The sequence below is a fragment of the Poecilia latipinna genome, unplaced genomic scaffold (assembly GCF_001443285.1).
Source record: "Poecilia latipinna isolate Pla-1442-1.1 unplaced genomic scaffold, P_latipinna-1.0 Scaffold310, whole genome shotgun sequence".
NCBI lineage: Eukaryota > Metazoa > Chordata > Actinopteri > Cyprinodontiformes > Poeciliidae > Poecilia > Poecilia latipinna.
Genome location: NW_015112926.1, coordinates 267,710 through 288,848, shown reverse-complemented (window position 1 = coordinate 288,848; position 21,139 = coordinate 267,710). Strand labels below are relative to the sequence as shown.

General features: G+C 38.1%; 1 protein-coding gene and 1 long non-coding RNA gene across 5 annotated transcripts in view; one reads left to right on the top strand and one right to left on the bottom strand.

The window, feature by feature from the left end:
- plcl2 (phospholipase C like 2) overlaps nucleotides 1-21,139 on the top strand; it is a 51,442-nt gene that overhangs the window by 18,997 nt on the left and 11,306 nt on the right. For all 4 annotated transcript variants that reach the window (XM_015034749.1, XM_015034748.1, XM_015034751.1 and 1 more), the window contains 3 exons: nucleotides 5,744-8,224; nucleotides 10,787-10,990; nucleotides 18,127-18,202. In XM_015034749.1, the coding sequence (XP_014890235.1) occupies nucleotides 5,744-8,224; nucleotides 10,787-10,990; nucleotides 18,127-18,202 (2,761 nt within the window). The remainder of the gene's footprint in view (nucleotides 1-5,743; nucleotides 8,225-10,786; nucleotides 10,991-18,126; nucleotides 18,203-21,139) is intronic.
- On the bottom strand, nucleotides 1,900-10,780 carry LOC106948874 (uncharacterized). Its single transcript, XR_001425270.1, has 4 exons — nucleotides 9,410-10,780; nucleotides 9,231-9,232; nucleotides 2,226-2,233; nucleotides 1,900-1,910 (listed from the first exon to the last, which is right to left on the bottom strand). It is a non-coding gene; the product is annotated as an uncharacterized LOC106948874 (long non-coding RNA).

Here is a 21,139-nt window from a genome sequence, read left to right as displayed (position 1 = left end):
TTTTTGACAACTGGTCACAGATTCCCATTAGGTTTAAGATCTGTTGAAGCTTCCCTACTAAAGGTTCATTTCAGTATTTTTTTTTAATCTTTTGTGCAATGTGACAAGCACTCTACCATGTTGGAAAACCCAAACCACCAAAATACTGATCCAAATCTTTGTCCACAGCAGTGTTTTTCTGCAAAGGAAACAGACTCCCTTGGATTTGAAGAAACCCTAAATGCAGGATATCTGGATTCTTGTTTTCTTCTCTAAAAAGGATGCAGCAAATTCACAGAAAGGGAATTTGGGAAAATAACTTTCACACCGGTCTTTGTTTACTATATTTGGACATCCTGCAGGATTTGATTGGGTTCTTGTCTTTTTTGGGGGAACAGAAGTGGCTTTTTTTGCAACCTGTGTGTAACACTCATGTGTGAAGCCACATCTTGGATTTTAACCTTGGTTCACATCAGAAGACATTTGAGTTGCAGTCATATTCTCCAAGATAAAACTGTTTAGACTCTAACACTATTTAGCATTTTCTTAAGTTTTGATTATCCAGAGTGCCTTTTGCCATTGCATTTGATTTAGGTTTTTACAGGTATGGAAGAATATAATCATTTTATTTCCAGACTTCATTCCCTATCTGATGGTGTAAAAGCTGTGCTCAGAAATCTGTCAGTCTGTTTGTTTATCCATCCATTTGTGCACCAGACCTTTCATCTTTTGTTTGCAGCTTCCTTTCTTTTATCTTTCCTTTGTTCCTTCCTTCCTAGCTTTCTCACTTCATTCCTTCTTTCGTCTGTGTTTTATTCTGCAATATGGCTTTTGGTTTGTTCTCCCAACCTTCCTTCCTCGCTGTGTTTGCTGCTTCCATGCTAGAATTTAGAGCTCTGTCATTTGAGTCTGGAAAAGGATAAAAGTTTGACATGAGAAATGCGGAGCAACCCTTTATCCTTAGACATGAACATCCAAACCTGCAGACGTGGAATTTGAGTGTTAATATTTTGGGAGGCGTGTGAGCTTATTCATATCCTTGGCCTGTTTTTCAACTTGTACTAGAGGAAAATGTATTGCCACCTTCGTCATCTACAGCAGCTTTAGAAGATGATTCAGACAGCAGTACACACACTTCACCCTTATTTATTGTGCACTACATATTTCTAGTAACACTAGTAACATCGCTTCTTTTGATTTACGTTACCATCAACAGTCAAAGCTGAACTTAAAAGCTAATGTATGGTGCAGCGTGATTCAGGCCATTACAGTTGATGATGGCGTAGTTGGAACAGTAGAGCAAAGAGTAATGGGTCCCATGTGATCTGTTCATAACTGCTCATTGAGCCAGAATAATGTGATTTTCACTCCATTAGGGGATTCAGAGTCCCTTTTGGGATCCGTCAGCAGTTGGACATACTTCGACTTTTTTATTTCCTTCATCTTGCATACTCATTTTTTACACTTCCTCTCACTCTGTACATGTCAGCCAGCAAACATACGGTGAAGAATTGCACCAAAAAAACAACCTGGGTAGACTGATTGTGTGATTTTTATTATGAAAAAAAATCACATTGTTGCTCAAATATAACTTTTTCTTCTACTGATGGTTTTAAATATACTTAAAAGAACAACATTATATTTGGGTATGAATATTTTGCCCATAGTAAGGTTATAAAAGCTATAAATCAATGTCATTTCTGTTATTTTGCATAATTTTTTGGTTGCGGTGAAACTTTGTTGTAAAAAATTTTCTGAGGCAAATTTTTGAGTCGTATCAAAACAGAGTAACATGCTAACGTTAGCCTTGCAGGTGCAAAATATGAATTTACACATTTTGAATGAGATGTCATTAAAAACACACAAAACTATTAACATTTTAGATTAAGCACTATTTCATCAGAGCACATTTATTTTACCATTTAAAACTTCTGTAAGAATTTAAGTTGGGAGAAAAAAAGTTGGCATTGACAAGTTTTTAAATCAGATATGGTTTGGATCTTTATTAGGACATTTGGTTTGGCTGCAAAAAAACGACAAGATAATTTATTCAGTCATAAATTAAATACAAGATTGGAGAATTTATGTGTGTTGTGAAACAGCAGAAAGACTAAAAATTTGACAAGCAAAATCTCAATCATAGTGTAATTATCATTAACTATTTCATCCTCAAAGAATAAGGTGCTCTTCTATTACAGAAATGATGGATGAGTGAATGTATTTTTGCCCGTAATTTGAAATAATACAAAGTGTTCTTTGTGTGGACTGTGTGTAACCGCAGAGTTTGATCGATACCTCTGACAGGACATGTTCTCACTCGTTCTGCAATTCTTCAGTTATGAAATACTCAGCTTGTCCTCATAGAGTACTCATAACATGCTTATAAGCAATAAACAACTCATGTGAAGACACTGTAAAAGATTAAACTCTTCAGATTGTTAAATCTTGTTTATAGCTCTGTCAGAAGATAATTTAGAGACAAAGAGATGAGTAGATAAGGTCTTTGGCCTAGATGGAAGACTCTGTTCCCTGTGAAACTACTGTCTGGTGAAGCTAATAATATTTTTCTCCGATTGAGCGCATCTTGTATTTTAAACACCATTTTAGGACTAAAACTGCAGCGAACACCTTCTACCACCCGACCAAAAAGAGACTGTTACATAAGAAGTATTCTTCCACTCATGCAAACGTTAAGTCAAAAGGAAAAAAAAAAGTGTATGCACAATTGTTTGGATATTTTTTTTACTGGCTAAAGGAAATCCTGAAGTATGCCTTAAATAACACTCTGTGACTGCAGCTCAGCGTTGCCATGAAGACAAAACTTCCTCGTCCTTTTCTCTGTTGATGAGGATTATCTGCAGTCATGCATTGACATTTAAGCTGCTCTTCTGCACAATGAAGTTGCAGAAAGTCTACAAGACTGAGAGATTTGTTGATTCCCCATCAGTGGTTTTCATTTTTTCAGTCTTTGTTCTCCAGGACTACATTAAAAGACATTTACCACCAGTTCGAAAACGTTGTTTTAAGCCAAGCTGGTTTACACTCTCCTCCAGTCACCAATACAATTAACACCTGTTAATTGTATTGGTGTTTAACAAAGAAGTGTAAGCAGAGTGCACCACAGCGCAGCAGATCCCTGTGTGCCTCTGGCAGGAGCTGCTGAGTAATGACTGTGCACAGAGATCACAGGGGAAACAGTAAGCAGACCAGTCAAATTTATAATCGTTAACATTGTCAGATAGAGTTTTTAAGTGCGCAAGGTTAAAAGAAGAAAACATTGAAGTCGTAGTCCTGCAGTATATAAAGAGTCAACATCTGATTCTAATTACATGCGAATCTGGAAGGGTCTGAGCGCTCCCCAAAGACAATAAGATCAAGGGTTTCTGCTGGAGAGCAGCACAGGCTATTTTTATCCCGACATCATAGATAATAGATTCCTTTGGTATCAACCAGCTCCATTAGGCTCACACATTATGGCTAAATGGGATTGTCAGAATGTGCAAAATAGGTGTTAAGAGTCCAGAATGTGAAATGGTGTTCCTGTGGTTAAAAAAAAGGAAAAACATTATCAACATCCGTCTGCTGGATTCGAGTGGGCGACACTCTCCTGGGGGATATTCCCTGTTGTATCTCCATAATAAGCAGCGACAGCTACCTTAAGTCAACCCTGCAGAGTAGGTGCTGTGAGTTCGAAAGAGAAAATATTCAGCAGGAACAAACGGAAACCAGGCAGGACAATGTAACGTGCAAGGCCCTACTTGAGAGAGTTGAAAATGTGGTGAGCGAGCTGCAATCTCGTTGCGGGAGGTAGCGAGCTGCCTAAACCTAATTACAGTGAGCAGAATTGCACATGGAGCTGGATTTTTCTGCTTTACAACCCTATGTCCTTATTCAGCAGCTTCACATGTTTCCCCTGTTATTCTTTTCCCCAGTCTATTCTGTTAAATTAGTGCAGTCTTCAAAATGTATTATTTATACTTTTTGTGGTCAGTTTGTCATATGTTTTCTGTAATGGAGTATCAGGGTTCATTTTTCTTTGCTTTTTTTTCTGGTCTGTTTTACGCAACGTCAAAATTTGATTATAAAGATAACATTTTATTTTTGAGAATAATGACAATTTTTGAAAAAAAGAAAAAAAAAACATTGAAACTATTTCATTACTAAATCAAAAAATTTGAGGACTGAAGTGATAACAATAGCTTTACAAAAGTCACACTACGGAAACCGCTGTGTTCTACCAAAGTCGATAATTTTCCAAGCTGATAAGAAACACATCCATAATGACTGGTGAAACTGTTGCCTTACTGATTGTAATTTGGACAATTTGTTCTCAATATGTTTCATTTCGTGTATTAAAAAAAAAAAAAAAAAAAAAACTCTCTCTTCCAAACATTTAGGCTCATTTTATCATGAAAAAGTATTTTGACTTTCTTAAATTGTTGCAGTTTTGTCATTTAGACTTTTTGTTCATCTGTGCAACAAAATTGCAGTGTTTGAAATATTTATCCACATAAACATCCTCCCTACTCTAAGATTGTCCAGTAGACAGTCTGTTTTGACTGCAGAAAGCCAACAAGAGGGCATATGCTTACAGGTAAAAACGGCTTAAATTCACTGAAATAAACAGCTGTATAGATGACAGGAGACACAAACCAGTTTAATTTAACAAACCTGTTTGGCTCACTGACAGCAGTTGTCTTACAAATTAACTGAAAGTGAAAGTAAACTGGAGTTGAGAACAGATGTGTCCACCAGCTGAGCCAAACGCGCCTGCTCTCCTGCTTCCTGTTCGTTAATCAGGAAGCTTTCAGGCGTGCAGAGGAGATGTAAATCAACCAAATCAAAGTCGACTCTTGAAAGTGATATAACAGAGCTGCACCTTAAAAGAAGTGCCAGGATCCCGTGGCTGCAAAACCAAGCCCAGAGCATTACCCCTCCACTACTGCACTGTACTGTTAGTATGAAGTTTTTGTTCTAATGCAACATACTGATCTTTGGTTTTCTCCTAACATCACACAATACATGACAGCCAGACATCTGCACTTTAGTCACATCTGTCCAAAGAGTCCAATGGTTCATCTGGAGGCTACTTTGTAAAATTTATGTTGCCACATTACTATTTAAACAAGACCCTCAAAATGTAGTAGTTTTCAAGTGTCTATTGTGCAGAAAATAAAGTAATATAACAAGCTGCCATTAACTGCCTCATCAGTCAGACTTTCTGTACAGGTAGAACCGAACCTTGGCTGCACAACAGACATGCTGCTCATAGTTTGCCAAGTGTAGTTTTAAAATGCCATTACCTAGTAAGTGTGATGGATAATGCCCTCTGATTTAGCAGGCCATGAAAATATCCATGTTTATTATGAACAGAAAAGTTTTCCAAACAGGTGAATTGGTATTTTAGGCAGCTGACTGTCTGGCTCAAAGGCACAGCACCAGGTGGGGGAGGGACAGCGTTGAGTTTTGTTGTTTCTGTATGTTGCTTATAGGAACCTAATAAAGAAATTTTGGGGTTTTCAAAAGTATAACATTTTTTAAAACCTTGAAGCACCTTGATAGCAAATATTGGCTAATTACCAATGAAAATGCTTCTGATATTCAACTAATTTAAACTTGTGTGTTCAATGGCCAACTGTTGTACAGGAATAAAGGTATAAGGACTTTAATGATATCTAAAACACTCTAGAGTCCAATTTGAAAGCATCTGGTGACAGTGCTAGGCATGAATTGACTTATTTACAGTATTTCTCTCTCTTTACAGGATGGAAGACAACGAAAAGAAAGAAAGAAGACCGTCTCATTCAGCAGCATGCCCACTGAGAAGAAGATTAGCAGAGTCAGCGACTGCATCAATGCCATGGTGGATGGCTCGGAGCTGAAAAAAGTGCGATCCAATTCACGCATTTACCACCGCTACTTTCTTCTTGACGCCGACATGCAATCATTGAGGTGGGAGCCAACGAAGAAGGAGTCTGAAAAGGCAAAGATAGACGTGAAGTCCATCAAGGAGGTCCGGACAGGCAAGAATACAGAAACTTTTAGAACTAATGGCACCTATGACCAGATATCAGAGGATTGTGCTTTTTCAATCATCTTTGGGGAGAATTATGAGTCCCTGGACTTGGTGGCAAACACAGCAGATGTAGCCAACATATGGGTGACTGGTCTGAGGTACCTGATCTCTTATGGGAAGCATACCTTGAATATGATCGAGAGCAGCCAGAACAACTTGCGCTCATCTTGGTTAAGCGACCTCTTCGATGAAGAAGACGTCAACCACAACAAACAGATAGCAATATGTGCTGCCGTGCAGCTAATAAAGAAACTAAACCCGGGACTTAAAAATGTGAAAATAGAACTAAAGTTCAAGGAGCTCCACAAAGCTCAAGATAAAAGTGGGTCTGATGTGACAAAAGAAGAGTTTGCTGAAGTCTTTCATGACCTTTGCACAAGACCAGAGATTTATTTTCTTTTTGTTCAGTTTTCCAGTAATAAGGAGTTTCTTGATACTAAGGACTTAATGATATTTCTGGAGGCAGAGCAGGGAATGGCTCAGGTCAGTGAAGACACCAGCTTAAATGTCATTTACAAGTATGAACCATCCAAAGAGGGCCAGCTAAAGGGATGGCTCTCTCTTGATGGGTTCTCCAACTATCTTATGTCTGCAGAGTGCCACATATTTGACCCTGAGCACAAATCCGTTTGCCAAGACATGAACCAGCCTCTGTCCCACTACTACATCAATGCATCCCACAACACGTATCTGATAGAGGATCAATTCAGAGGTCCTTCAGATGTGACGGGGTACATCCGTGCTCTGAAGATGGGTTGTCGCTGTGTGGAGCTGGACGTGTGGGACGGGTCTGATAACGAGCCCGTTATCTACACTGGTCACACAATGACTTCACAGATTGTTTTCCGCAGCGTCATAGATGTCATCAATAAGTATGCCTTTGTTGCCTCTGAGTTTCCTCTGATTCTGTGTTTGGAAAACCATTGTTCTGTAAAGCAGCAGAAAGTCATGTTTCAGCATCTGAAGAAGATCCTTGGAGACAGGATCCATGTAGATTCTCCAAAACTCGAGGACTGTTACCTCCCATCTCCATCTGAGCTGAAGGGAAAGATCCTGCTGAAGGGTAAGAAGTTGGATACAAACTGCACTGCTTCAGAAGGAGAAGTGACGGATGAGGACGAGGGGGCAGAGATGTCTCAGAGGATGAGCATCGAGTCCACAGAGCAGCAGACTAATGCACCCAAAAAGATCCCACTGCTTAAGGACCTCTCTGATCTGGTGACGCTGTGTAAATCTGTGGAGTTCAAAGACTTTCCAACATCTTTCCAGAAGCAGAAACCCTGGGAGCTCTGCTCTTTCAATGAGGTGTTTGCCACGCGCTGTGCATGTGATTTCCCTGGGGACTTTGTCAACTACAACAAGAAGTTTCTGGCACGAGTTTACCCGAGCCCAATGCGGATCGACTCTAGCAACATGAATCCACAAGACTTCTGGAAGTGCGGCTGCCAGATTGTAGCCATGAACTACCAGACTCCTGGGCTGATGATGGATTTGAACATCGGTTGGTTCCGTCAGAATGGCAACAGTGGCTACGTTCTCCGACCGGCCATCATGCGGGAGCAGGTCTCATATTTCAGTGCCAACACAAAAGATTCAGTACCTGGGGTTTCTCCACAGCTCTTGCACATCAAGATAATCAGCGGACAAAATTTCCCCAAACCCAAAGGCTCCGGTGCTAAGGGAGACGTGGTGGACCCATATGTGTACGTGGAAATACACGGCATTCCTGCAGACTGTGCAGAACAGAGGACTAAAACAGTCCACCAAAATGGGGACAACCCGCTGTTTGATGAGAGCTTTGAGTTTCAGATAAACCTTCCTGAGCTCGCAATGGTGCGCTTCGTGGTTCTAGACGATGACTACATTGGAGATGAGTTTATTGGCCAGTATACGATCCCCTTTGAGTGTCTCCAGCCTGGTTTCCGCCATGTGCCGCTACAGTCTCTGACAGGAGAGTTGCTGCCTCATACTTTGCTTTTTGTCCATGTTGCCATAACCAATCGAAGAGGTGGAGGAAAGCCACACAAAAGGGGATTGTCAGTAAGGAAAGGCAAGAAGAGCAGAGAGTATGCTAGTATGAGAGTGCTGCAGATCAAGGCTGTGGATGAGGTCTTTAAAACAGCCCTGTTGCCACTCAGAGAGGCCACCGACCTCCGAGAAAACATGCAGGTAAGACAACTCAATGTGACTTTTGTGTTTTACCAAGAACTCCCTGGACCTGATGCGTGCTCATCATTTAGTCAGATGAACAAGATGATTGACATAAAGGGTTGACAACTTTAAGTAATCTGTCTTGAGCTATATTTTAGTCTATTTCATGTGAATAATTTATGTTTTACCTTTTTTAAACATAATTTCTATGTGAAGAAAGTCCCTTTGTTACATCAGCCAAGTTTGGCTCCAGTTATTGGCAAGTTCCATCTAAGCTACAGTTTCTAGACAAACATGGCAGGTGAAGAGTTTGATTTCCTGCCAAATGAGGCTGTAAAAAGTTTTCAGAGTTTTAAAAGGGTAAAGTGGTTGAAAGGCTGGAAGTGTTTCAAATAAGGCAGTGATAAATGGAGGTTAGGTTCACTTTGTGTGTTTCTTACCAGCTGCAGTGAGTAAATAAAGAGATTAAAAAAATACACCTTTTTTTGACAGCTAAGTGGATTATGTGGTGCCTGTATTTGGTAATGTGCTGACACTGAACACAAACTGAAGTCCATTTCCCATTTTTATCAACTTTACTTGTGTAGATAATGTAAATCCATGTACATTTAAAATCAAACTCCTAGATAGGGGATAAAATACATGGATTTTACAGTTACAGGATCCATTATTACATTGAAATAAGAATAGAACTTGTTTCTTTTTTTTTCTTGGTTCGTTTGTGTTTAATGACTGAACTGAGTTGTAATTGTATGCAAATCTAGTTCAGTCTCATATTTAAAATGCTGAAAACTCATATTTTATTTCCAATTCTATAAAGAACTGATGCTCTGATTTTTTTTTCATATATTCATAATCTTTTGATTCTATGTTATTATATCCAAAAATGTGTTTATTTTTGGACTTATTTATTCACTTCTCATTCTTTGCATTCAAATCAATATCCCAAGCTTTGAACAGGATTATTAAATCCATCATCCCAACATGGAAACCATACGGCACCACTGCAAGCCTACAAAGACACGGCTGCCAAACATCATGACCGTTTAGGTCCAAAGCTAACAGAGCGGACTAGGAAATGTGTTGTGAAAATTAATATCGCACGTTGCCACCAACGGCAAAGCTGATCAGAGTTGATGGGAAGATTAACAAAGTTCAATAACAGAAGGCATTTCTGGAGAAGAGATGTAAAACACTTGAGACAGTGTGCTGTGGTGGCGCAAGGGTTTAGCACAACCCACATAAGGAGGTCTCAGCCCTCGATGCGGCCGTCACAGGTTCGAATCCCAGCCTGGTGACCTTTTCTGCATGTCTAGCCACTTTCCTGTCCTAGTACTCTCAAACAAAGGCCACGAGAGCCAAACAACCCCCAAAAACATTTGAGTCACAACCCTGAACATGCAGCTAGAGCTATGTTTAGATCAAAGAATGTGTCAGAATGGCCTAGTCAAAGTCGAAACATAAAAACAATTGAGAATTTGTGTCAAATTTTGAAAGTTAATACATTAATGATTGCTATCTATTCAATCTGAATAAATATAAGCTATTTTCCAAAGAAGAATAGTCAAAAATGTTTCAAGAAATATAAAAAAGTCATGATTTAAAAAAGAGCTGATACTTTCAACCCAGAGCTAGGTTGATTTGGATAGTTTTATTCTCGTAATAACGAAATCATTTAAGTACCATCTCTGTATGACATAACATTTTCTTTGATCATAATCATAAGTGTGAAAAAAACAAGCCTTGTATGTGTTAAAGGATGTAACAGCTCAAAGCATCACTGCAGCGTCAAACCAACGTGATATTATTAATAGCATATTAAGAAAATAATCAACCAGTTTATCAGTGCTGGAAATGTTCCCCCTGTGGAAAACCATTTCCTGTTTGGGATCCAGTAGCTTATGTTTAACAGAATTAACTTTGTGCAGTTAAATTAGCCCATATTGGAAATGCTAACGTTAGTTTCTCTTTTTACTGAAGTTTAACTGAAGAAATACAAAACCACATAAACATGTTCCCATACAATTTATTAAGAATCTGTGAAGGAATGTAAAACTGGAGGGGAAAAGCGGAGTGGGACATCCAGCCACATTGTGTTGAGCATCGTGTTTTGTTCCTGCAGGCGTTACATCGGTCTGTACGTTGGTCCTCCTGTTTATATTGCTGCATTGTGAGATAACAAGCCAGCAGCCATGAGACTAACACATCTTGATCGCTCCCTCACAGTTTGTCCCTGCGGTTGTTTATGCTAGGGTTAATTTTGGCCTTTCACAGGAAGCTTAGGGTTTTTGTGGGTGTATGTTTCATTTCCACTTGATGCTTGTGTCAGTTCAGAAGGATTGGGTGCTTTGGAGCAGCTAACAAGTGCCAAAATGAAAGTTCTCACAAGCGACACAGGCGATGACGGCTTCCAGCCTCTCGCTCCGTCTCTGAGCTGATCTCTGGAGGCCTGGTTTCAGCTTTTAATGCCTGTGAAATAAAGATTTTATCCTGCAGGAATAAAAGATTGCATGCTTTGCATTAGATTTTGCTTTGTTTTTGTAACTAAGTGCATTTAATTTGTAATTTGTCTCAACCTAGAATGCCATAGTGTCCTTTAAGGAGCTCTGCGGCCTTTCAGCCGTGGCCAACCTGAAGCAGTGCATCTTGGCCCTTTCCCCTCGGCTGACAGGACCCGACAACAGCCCGCTCCTGCTGTTTAACCTCTCTGACCCGTACCCTAACCTGGAGCTCCAAGGCCTGCTCCCAGAGGTCCTGAAAAAGGTCGTCACCTCCTACGACATGGTGAGTAATGGTCAGGAAAAACAGCCCATTACATCAGCTCAGACTCACATCCTTGAAGAATTTAGGAATTTATTAAAATGGAGAAACAAAAATGATTCCCTCTTCTTGTTTGCTCTGCAAGTACCCGAGAAAGTAAAAAAAAAAAATTGGTTATGTGTGAATTACCCAATCAATAGCTTCTTTTCACCTCAGCAAACCAACTTCGACTCCGATTAGATCGATATCTTGACTTTACTTAATATAACAGGGACATGCTGAAATTATTAGGTAATAGGGTTGGAACTCTGTTAAGTAATACAATCAATGTTGAAAAGTTATGCAATGTGCCACTGAGGCCATTGCAAATATCATTGCAGTTAGCAGAACATCATATCCTCATAGTGAGCCAAAAGAACATTAAAACGAACAAAACAGGCACACAACTAACAAAACCTAATCCAAGCATCTTTACTTTCATAAATTGTCAAGTCTGATTATAATTTTTTTTTAGAGAATTTCTATTCCTGAAATACTTCTATTTAAAAGAGTTACATCCTTTTCTGGGTATTTTGTTTTTCATGCATTGAGTTATTTATTTAAAAAACGATGCATTTGCCCTATTGGGTCATAAAACACAACACAGTTCATACAACGTATTTATTAAACGATGATGAAGGCAGCAAATGTGTAACAGCATGGCTAAAATATAAAATAATTACGTTTTTCTTAACTCAGTCACAGTGCAGATGTTAACCTGACTGAAATGTTGTGGTGGGACCTTAATGCCTCGTTTTTGGGTCGATGTGGTTCGGTAAGCTATTTTATGGTCCAGACGATTGAAAAACAAACTACCTTTTGTATAATATTGCATGTAGATTATGTTCCTTATTTCTAATTAGCATTAAGCAGCCTAATGTTTTGGTCAAACTCATTGGGTTTGACACTGTTTTTCTACTCGATACCTTCTGCTCTTTTTATTCAATTTAACTTATTTTACTGTTGTATCTTAATTGATTTTATGTATCGAGTATGGTGCCTATAAATAAAACATGTTCTTCAAATTTCTCCCAAATTCTCAAATCTTTTGCAAATTTTAAAAAGAAAATTACTAGGAAACACACAGAAGAGTATTTGTCCCAGCAAGAACACAGATCACACTGCTATTGTTTTATTCATCTTCTAAAACAAGTAAAAGTGTTTAAATGTTTCTCACATGACAGTTGGTTCTGTAGGCAACCGTAACTGCTTGTAAAATTATGAAACAATTACACAGCAACACAGTTAGGTGTTATCTTTACTTGCCTGGGCTACTTTTGCATCACTTTTACTCTTTGGAACTCAACCATGAGTGCATTAAAGAGGAACCATGTTGAAATGACCTAGATGCAGACCGATTAAGGTGGCTTGGTTTAGTCTTGAATTGAAAGCTTGGGTAATCCGACTGCTGCTTATGGAAAAACATCAAATAAATTATGGAAGAATTTGAGTGCTGGAAAGTTGGAGGCCCTGGTAATTAGCAGAGATCGGAATTTGACAGTGAAACAACCACCAAGTAAATTATGTATATTTACCGCCAGAAATGTTAAAAATTATTAACTTTGGTTTCAGCGTTTTGCTGATTTGGAGTAGAGAAACACTGATAATCGTTTTGTGGCCAATTTCTGATCCCTGATCCCAAACAGGGTTTTACAAATGAAATCTCTACAGACAGCATTTTAAATTGGCTTTAGCAACTTAAATTAGGTATTTAAATTGTTTTAGCAAAAAAGTCTGTGTAAATCTTAGAGAAAAAATTTTCTTCAACTATTTTCTAAAAATCAGCATTTTAAGATTGATAATGATAGAACAAAGCAACTTTCCTGTAATACGTTCAGCCTTCCTGTTATCTCTTGAAAGTCTTGCACTTTCTTGCTCTGTCGCAGTCTGAATTAACCACAGACATTTCTCAACATATTTCTCCATTTAAGCAGCGTCTCAGTGATTCTTCACTCTTTCACAGTCACCTCTGAAGACTGTCCAGTCCAGTTCTGAGCATGATGCCTTCACTGACCAGAAAAAAAAATCTGATTTTTCACATTTTGACCTAACTCACCTTCCATAACTTGCTTAATGTGCTGTCATTTATTAAATGAATTGGATTGAACTGATCAAGCTGAAAATTGTCTATGTGGTACAGAAGTATCGAAAGGAAAAAATATAGTAACATTTTTTTGTTTCCATAGTGCTTATTTAATTATTACAATATAATTGAATTTCTAAAGTCTTTAAAGAAGACCTGAATGTTAAACTCCTTGTTCTGTTTGGTTTGAGAGATGGTTTCTTTCTTAAGTTCTGTTTTTGAATACAATTTGTTTTTATAGTTTTTAAAGGACAAACATAATAATTCCGCCAAACGGTCACTGTATTTATGTGCTACAAGGTTTAAACCGAGAAAGGTAGGAAACTTTAAAGCTTTGAGTGTGAGAATTTATTGTAATTTACTTATGGAAACTCTAGTTTTATGTTTTTTTGTTTCAGTGTACCATAGAAACCATAGAAAGTAGGGGAGCTTTTACACCCCGACTGCTACAAAACCTGATTCTCACTTATATCCTACTTTCCTTAAAAAAGAAAAAGAAAAAAGGTGTTTACACTCAGTGGGATGGCAGCTCATGGTTTTAAGTAATTTGATTAATGTTTATGCTTTTCAGTACTTCACAGCTTGCCTCTTCAGCACCCCTTACTCTTCTGCTTTGCACATTGATAAAACATGATGATGGTGGCCAGATTCTGTCTGAGCTGAGAAACGTTGGCGCCATCTGCACCGGCTGACAAAGACATTGCCTGGTGTTTCCTGCAAAGCAAGAGCCATGGCAGCGACCGTGAATATTGTTCAGTTATTGGCATCGAAGAACGTATGGCTAACAACAGCAGAGCTTGTTTGCAGATAATTATCCTCTGGAAACCATATGCTCCAGTTTTACTGGCTGCTGAAGTCACTCACGTTTTTGTTACCTGACCTACGTCTTGCTTGTATTGGCGTTCACCAGTGCAGATCAGAGATTATATACACTCAGAGGTGTTGTAAGATGAGTTTAATATGAACATTTAAAAAACACTAGACTGGCGTTTTTGAGACATGACTAATGAGGATATTCTGCATTAATTAGTGTTGGGAAATCGTGTCTGCACCGAAATCCACCTCAGACACTGATGCTGCAAAAAGAGCAAACTCTCTCACACCAACAAGGCATTTCATTCAACACAGTCCCATTTTTCAGACCAGTTTCCTTAAACCTGAGAGATTCTTATGCCTGGAAATCCCAATATATCAGTAGTTTCTAAAATTCCTGATTATTTTTCTCATATTTTGTTAATTTAGCTGTGAAAAAAAACAGACCTTGTCCAGAGTCAAACTCAGATTAAATCCTGGAACAGGGTCGGTGGCTTAATAACATTAAAATAAGTGAAAGGAGTTTCTATTTTGTTGGCAACTATTTTGTAGCAACAGAGATACTGATTTACAATCAATGACTAAGGCATTTAAATTGAAATCTAGAGGAAATGATGTTAAAGCCAATGTTCAGACTGAAAAAACATGACCAAATATCCATTCTTCCGTATCCTAAGCCACTATTTTTTTTAATTGTTTGAATTTGTAGATCCAGACTCTGTGTAACATGTTCTATTCATGTAGAGAAACGCATCACCAAGCTAACATGGAAGTAATTACTGTAACACACATGATCAGAGTAGTTAGGAGGTGTTTTTTTGTGTCCAAATATACCCTCATCCACTCTTAACTCAAAAACATGTCTCTTCTATATATATGTGAGACGCTGCGTGTGCCGTGAAGACGGTAATTTCTTGACCCATCAGGAAGGTAATCACAGCTTCTAAGTGCTGCAGCTGCAGATATACAAGCACTTTGTCATTACAGCTCGCAGAACAACATGGTGATTCATGTTACTGGGCTTGTGCAACTGTCTGCCCCACGCAAAACACCCAACAGCAGGCCACACGCTGTGGAAACACGCTGTAATATGTATTGGAAAAAAGTGGATGATGAGTTTGTTTGTTTTCAGAAAATGTTTTCTTTGTCTCAGCTGATTATCTTTAATTTCTAAACTTTTAATAGGTTAGTGATGTGGCTCTAATTGGTGAAGTGATGCTGAAAACCAGCATCATTAAGTTTTGGTTTTTAGATTCAGAAGAAAACTTTTGGAGTCCAAAATAGGACCTTACAGCAGTTTTGTTGTCCGTATATTATAATAACCCCTTGGGTGTGGACTTTGAAACTTTCCACACCTTTTATATGCACAATAGGTCATTAGAGAAACAGGGGAAAAAAATCAAAAAACCTATTATAATCTTTTTAAATGTGTCTGAGAGAGTAACTAATTAGAGACCAACAAAAGCCGCAGCTTTAGTTGATGACAGACTGTTTTTCTTTAACAAGCCACCAGAGGATACATCTGCTGGTAATTTAGTGTATAGTTTTAAACAGATCCAAAGGAGGACTGAAAACTATTGGAAAATGTTTGTTTAAGTTTGCAAGAGATGAGAAGTATCCTAAATAAAGATTTTTTTTAAACTCTCAAATGTGGGTTTCTAGATAATTAATTGGCTGCCTTGAATATCCAAAAGTCCAAAAGTTTTACTTTTCCACTCAGCATGTTTTGATATGTCCTTTCAATAACAGTGTATAAATAAAAGAGTGTATAAATCCATATTTATACGGTAAAATTCCACGTATGCCGGTATTTGTTTTTAACAGTGTACCATTAAAATACATAGTTTCATGCATCCCCTTCTTTTCTTCACAAAGAGCAAAATAAAAAAAAAGGCATTTCTCAGGTTAGAATAGATTGTCACAAGAACAAAACAGGAAATACACTTTTATTTATATCTTTGTGTTTTATGTATTCTTTGGAAACGATTATTTTGAGTCATTTTGCTCATCAGCAACACTATGATTAGGATTCTTATTAAAATGGGCATTTCTGGACAATTATTTTGTAAGTAATTTATATTTTGCTATTATATTCGCATGACAGAGTTGGAACATTTAAAATAAATATAGATTAGTTAATCATGTAAATTTGGCACGACGTCCCTAAAGAGCATAAAAATGTGCTGCAGCAGCACCGCATCACTTACACAACACAAATAGTTGTATGAAGTCACATGTTTGTGCAGCAGAACCACTTCCTGAAGTAAATGCAGAGGAATAGTGGCAGGGAAATTTAGCCTAAGTCTGAAACTGGAGGTACTGGGTAAGCTGATGTCTGGACTTTATTTTACAAAATAAAAAGTAAATATTACGTATTTTGTCATTTACCATTTGCATCCTGGGTTTGCGAGCATTTGGAGATCTAGTATTAGGTCTATTCTGGATGTCCCGGTCAGGACTTTCTACCCCAATACCAATCAGAGATTTCATTAAAATCAGTTCAGTCGCTGTGGTCCCAAACTGTTCTGAACAGTTTTTCCAGGAAAGCCTCAACATGTTGCTTCAAAACATCACATTGACGCCGAGCCTCTTCCCTCCCATGCATTGGCGTTCCAGAACAAACACTAAGCTGCTGTTGGAAGTTTAACTCTCAAAATTTGCAAGTATATCCAGAGAAGAGACTCCGTGTCTCTTTAATAGAAATAGCCAAAGGATGATTAGTGAAACATCTTAAAGATGCCCACTATTATGTTTGCAAGGGGTTTAATAAGATCGGTGAGAGTAATGTCAATGCTTATCTACTACAGAAAAGGATTAAACATGCTGGACAGCAGAAGCTTTTAAACGATATCTGTTTAAAAATAAGCATCGAGCTGAAGCCTCATTACAGCTCCGTCCCCCTCTGAGTACAAGCTGACAAAAAATTGCATGGGAAAATGTTGGTTACAAACACACACATGCATAGAAATACTTTTCATTTTGTCCTTTATTTCCTATAAGTTGCACACAATCTTGGCCCACACAATGAGCAAAAGAACAAAAAAAGTGACGGGACAGAATAAAGTCTTAAAAATGGTTTATAGGTTTTAAAGTAATGTCTTTGTTACTAAGTTTGATTTTTTTGGGGGGGGAGGAGGGGGGTAAGGACAACCCTTGTTGATGAATTAAGTGAATAGACAGAAAATGTGTTTCTTGTTCAATGTATTTGATTAGAATTTGATATTTCAGTATTTGACCAGGGAATCAGCAGTTAGAGCCAAGAAAGAGAAAATTTGCTTATTTCAATCAGATTAGTCGGTACGTGGCTAATTTTATGGGGGGTTTTTTAAAAGTGAAATCCAGTTTTCTACCTGAGCAGCATTGAATTTTGACACGGCCTTGATGGGCTCTTCAGGAGTGCACAAGCACATGTGCAAGCCAGTTACTATAGTGACATGAACACAAGCGCCCCTGTATCGGATTGACATTGGAAATGAAGTAACATTTTATTAAAAATGTCATCTTGGGTACCATGCAGGAAGATTGATATCGTATTTTAGCTGTTCCCTCAGATGATTAAAAAAAAAAAAAAAAAAAAAAAAAAAAGACGCCTCAGGCTCTGTATTTTTCTCTCCGTTACCCGGGTTGCACTTCCTTCTCTAACCTCTTCCTGAAACACTTTTCTGCAGAATATTTTGCTGGCTGCATTCTTGTTTAGAAGAAATTCTTTAATATGTAAATAGATCATCATGAAAGTTGTGACAGTCTGCAGGTCAGCAGAGTCTGTGCACTCAATTAGGGCAGAGCGTTGCACCAGAGGAGCTAAACTTAGCCTCCTTCACAGCTGCTCTGTCACAGATAACATGCTAATGATGTGCAGCAAAGTGACATGTTTGCGTTTTCATCAGTTGACCGTGATGATCAACGTTTCCGTTTAAAGCCAAGCGGAGGGGTTGCCATTTATATTTTTCTCCATAAAATGAGGCATAGTCACAGCTTGAAGGAAATCAACACAACCTCAAATAAAAAAAAAAATCTAATTACTTCTGCTGCGCTTTCCTTTAATTTTGGTTTGCAAAGATGCAGTTAAACGACCTCGCCCAACAGACATCCCTGCAATAACATCTTATTTTCTCGGCCCTCTTTAAATGGGAAAAACACCAGGCAGCACAATTTACTGCGTGACTTTAGTGTTCACCTCTCTTAAAAGCAGTTATTAAAATTGCTTGATTATTTTTCCTTTCAGATGATCCAGACCAGCAAGATCCTGCTGGAGAGCTCCGACTGCGTGTATGAGAGGATTTTGCAAACTCAGAAAGCAGGTAAAAAAAAAAAAAAACTTTGCTAATACATTTTTGTAAATCAATCCATATTCTGGCTAAAACTAGATTGCTTCACCTTAAAAAAAAAACACAACAACAAAACATTCAGTACCTGGAAGCAACTCAAGCCTTTGTTCCTGTTTCCTCAAGCCAACCAGAGAAACATTGTAACCTCAAAGAGTTTTATCACATTTGGCTCAGCTCCGATTCACACACAGTGTGCTAACAAACTGGAAAAAAAAACAGCAGACAAACAAACTGCTAGCTCGACACTACAGATGGCAGAAATGAGAACTTTCTGCTTCATGACTGTGAGAAACATTTGTTTAAATGTGAACGACTCTTCTGGTCATTTCCTACCTTATGTTCCCAAGTCCAAGAGGTTTGCACACTTTATACCTGGAGGACTTTGTAAATGTGCATTTTTGCAGAAATGAGCAACGTAGAAGAAAAAGTGAAATGTTTACGTCGCAGTGGTTAATGAACCCACCACACAGAGTCTCTGTCAGGCATGTCATGACCATAATTTTCATTTCACTTCCTTTGGGCTGTATTACAGGCTGACCTTGTTATTTGTTTGTGCCAGCCTTGACCAGAGGATTACAAAGTAACCTGGTAATAGAGCATGTAGGTGAAGTTGTTATCTCTGTTGTGACATATTGACTTAGTGAGGTCAGGGACAAGGTTTATTCAGTTCAGAGACTTGAGGAAACATGCTGGATGGACAATCCTGCCAGCTGTTCATTATTACAATTTTATTCAATAGCTGATTAATTTGGGTTTGTGGGTATATTTATACAATTATTATTAACACCTATGTGACTCTTCACAGTGAAATCCAAGTAGCATAGAAGGTTAGAGGAGCTTATTATGTGAAACTGACTGAGATTTAAATCATGTTATAACGTTATTCCCTCATCAAAACATATCTGGAATGTTGCCTTGATTCTTTCATGCATGATTGAGAATGGCCTTGCACGGTGCCGCCTATTTCCACAAAGTTCCTCCTTGGACCTGCAGTCCCCAGTGTCTCCCTCACTCAGCTCCTCCAGACTAGTGGCAGCAGCAGTTAGCGTGTGTTGTGGATAAGTGTTGGAAAGAGTAGGAGCTTCTTAAAGAGACAGAGGCCAATATCAAGGAATCAAACTGCAAAGCTACATTTCTTTTATGTTTGACATGCAGCATTTTCATTACAATTACGCTATAAAATGGCACCATGTGCCTGGAAAATATACATTACTGACCCATTAATGTTAAAGTAATCTTGTATAAATCATTAGATTGAAAATATATGACAGAGCATCCATACCATGACTCAGCTTCCTTTTTTTCTTTTGTCTCTGCACTAAGATAACTGCAGATAATCTGTAGCCAAAGTTTGATGGTAATTTTTAAACCTACATCCCAATGCGATTGTTATTCTCTCTATATAGCAAAGGTTAAACATTTTATTCTTGCAGCTAGACAGCAGCAGCATGTATCAATGCAAAGGAATAAGATTTACTTTCATTATTGTATGAAATTCTGTACATATGGAGTGTAAAAGTACCTGCATCAAATCATCGTTCAATTTCAGAGCCATCATTCTGTAAATATAACCATTACAGATCTTGTTTTTTTGCAGTTTCCTTTGCAAAGGTCTAAGCTAACAGCAGTTTTACAGGTATAATGATATAATCCATATCTATCCATCAATTACATGGTTATACCACACAATAATGGCTGTTAAAAACCTAATGGGGTCTGTAAAGCGTGTTGTGGTGCCTGATGGAAAGATAATTTATATAAAATACACAAAGAGCTTGCCATAAATGCTCTATTGTAGATCCGTTGGCTTTTGCCGTTTCTATAGAAACCAGATTATAAACAAACCTTCTTCAGACTCTTTATTACCAGCCACAGTTGCATTACTGTAACGTAGAGATGGTAGCATGATGTTACATTTTTAATAAGACACTTACCTGAAATAAAAAATTGTGGTGAGTGACAACCCACATACTGCTGTTATACTCACAAACTGTATAAATAAACTGAGTATCTCCATCAAATGTGGCACTATTGAGACAGAAATAATTTGACACACACACACACACACACATATATATATATATATATATATATATATATATATATATATATATATATATATATAGTATGTAGCACAGACAAGTAATCACATGGAAACCTCTCAACTTTCGTGCTTAGTTTATAACACTGTGTGTGAGCAGAGCCCACAGCTTATCTTTGCTCCAGCATGTGACCGAGGCACTTAAAGCAAACTTATATTTTATCAGCCATATCCATCAGCTCTACATTCGCTGACGGACCTGAAGATGACATCTCAAATATTCACCATCTGAAGCGTAAATGTTCAAACTATTTCTCAGTTTGTGTGCCGATTCGTGCCTGATTGGATCGACCCTCTTGATGTGTAGTTACACATATTAGAGTCATTGAATGACTCAAAAACCCTGATTTTTTTAAATTCCTCTTGTAAGTGTTCAATTTTATCTGCTGAGCTTTCCTGCAGATAACACCTGAGTGAGAACTCTGTCCTGTATTCATTAAATGCTTTTCCACTTTTACATATTTGGGTTATTGGAATAAATTTCAGCTGTAATTAAACCAGAATATCAACTCTTCCGGTTTGGAGTTGGTAGCCCCTGATCTAGTTTCTCTGTAAGATGAGCTGACCGATATCGCCTTAAGGAAACCTATTACCTAAACTTGCATCTTGATAAGCTGGCAGTAAAACCCAAACAGACCAAACAACTTCTCGAAAGCTTGCACTAAGGCTTTATGGGGGCTTTCGGTTTCAAAGAGCCTTCGACATGATTACCTAACATCAGCTGGAGAAAATTCAACAGCAAACAATTCCAAAGTAGGACACAACAGATGGCAAACCCATGAAGTTGAACAATGATTTATTCTCCATCC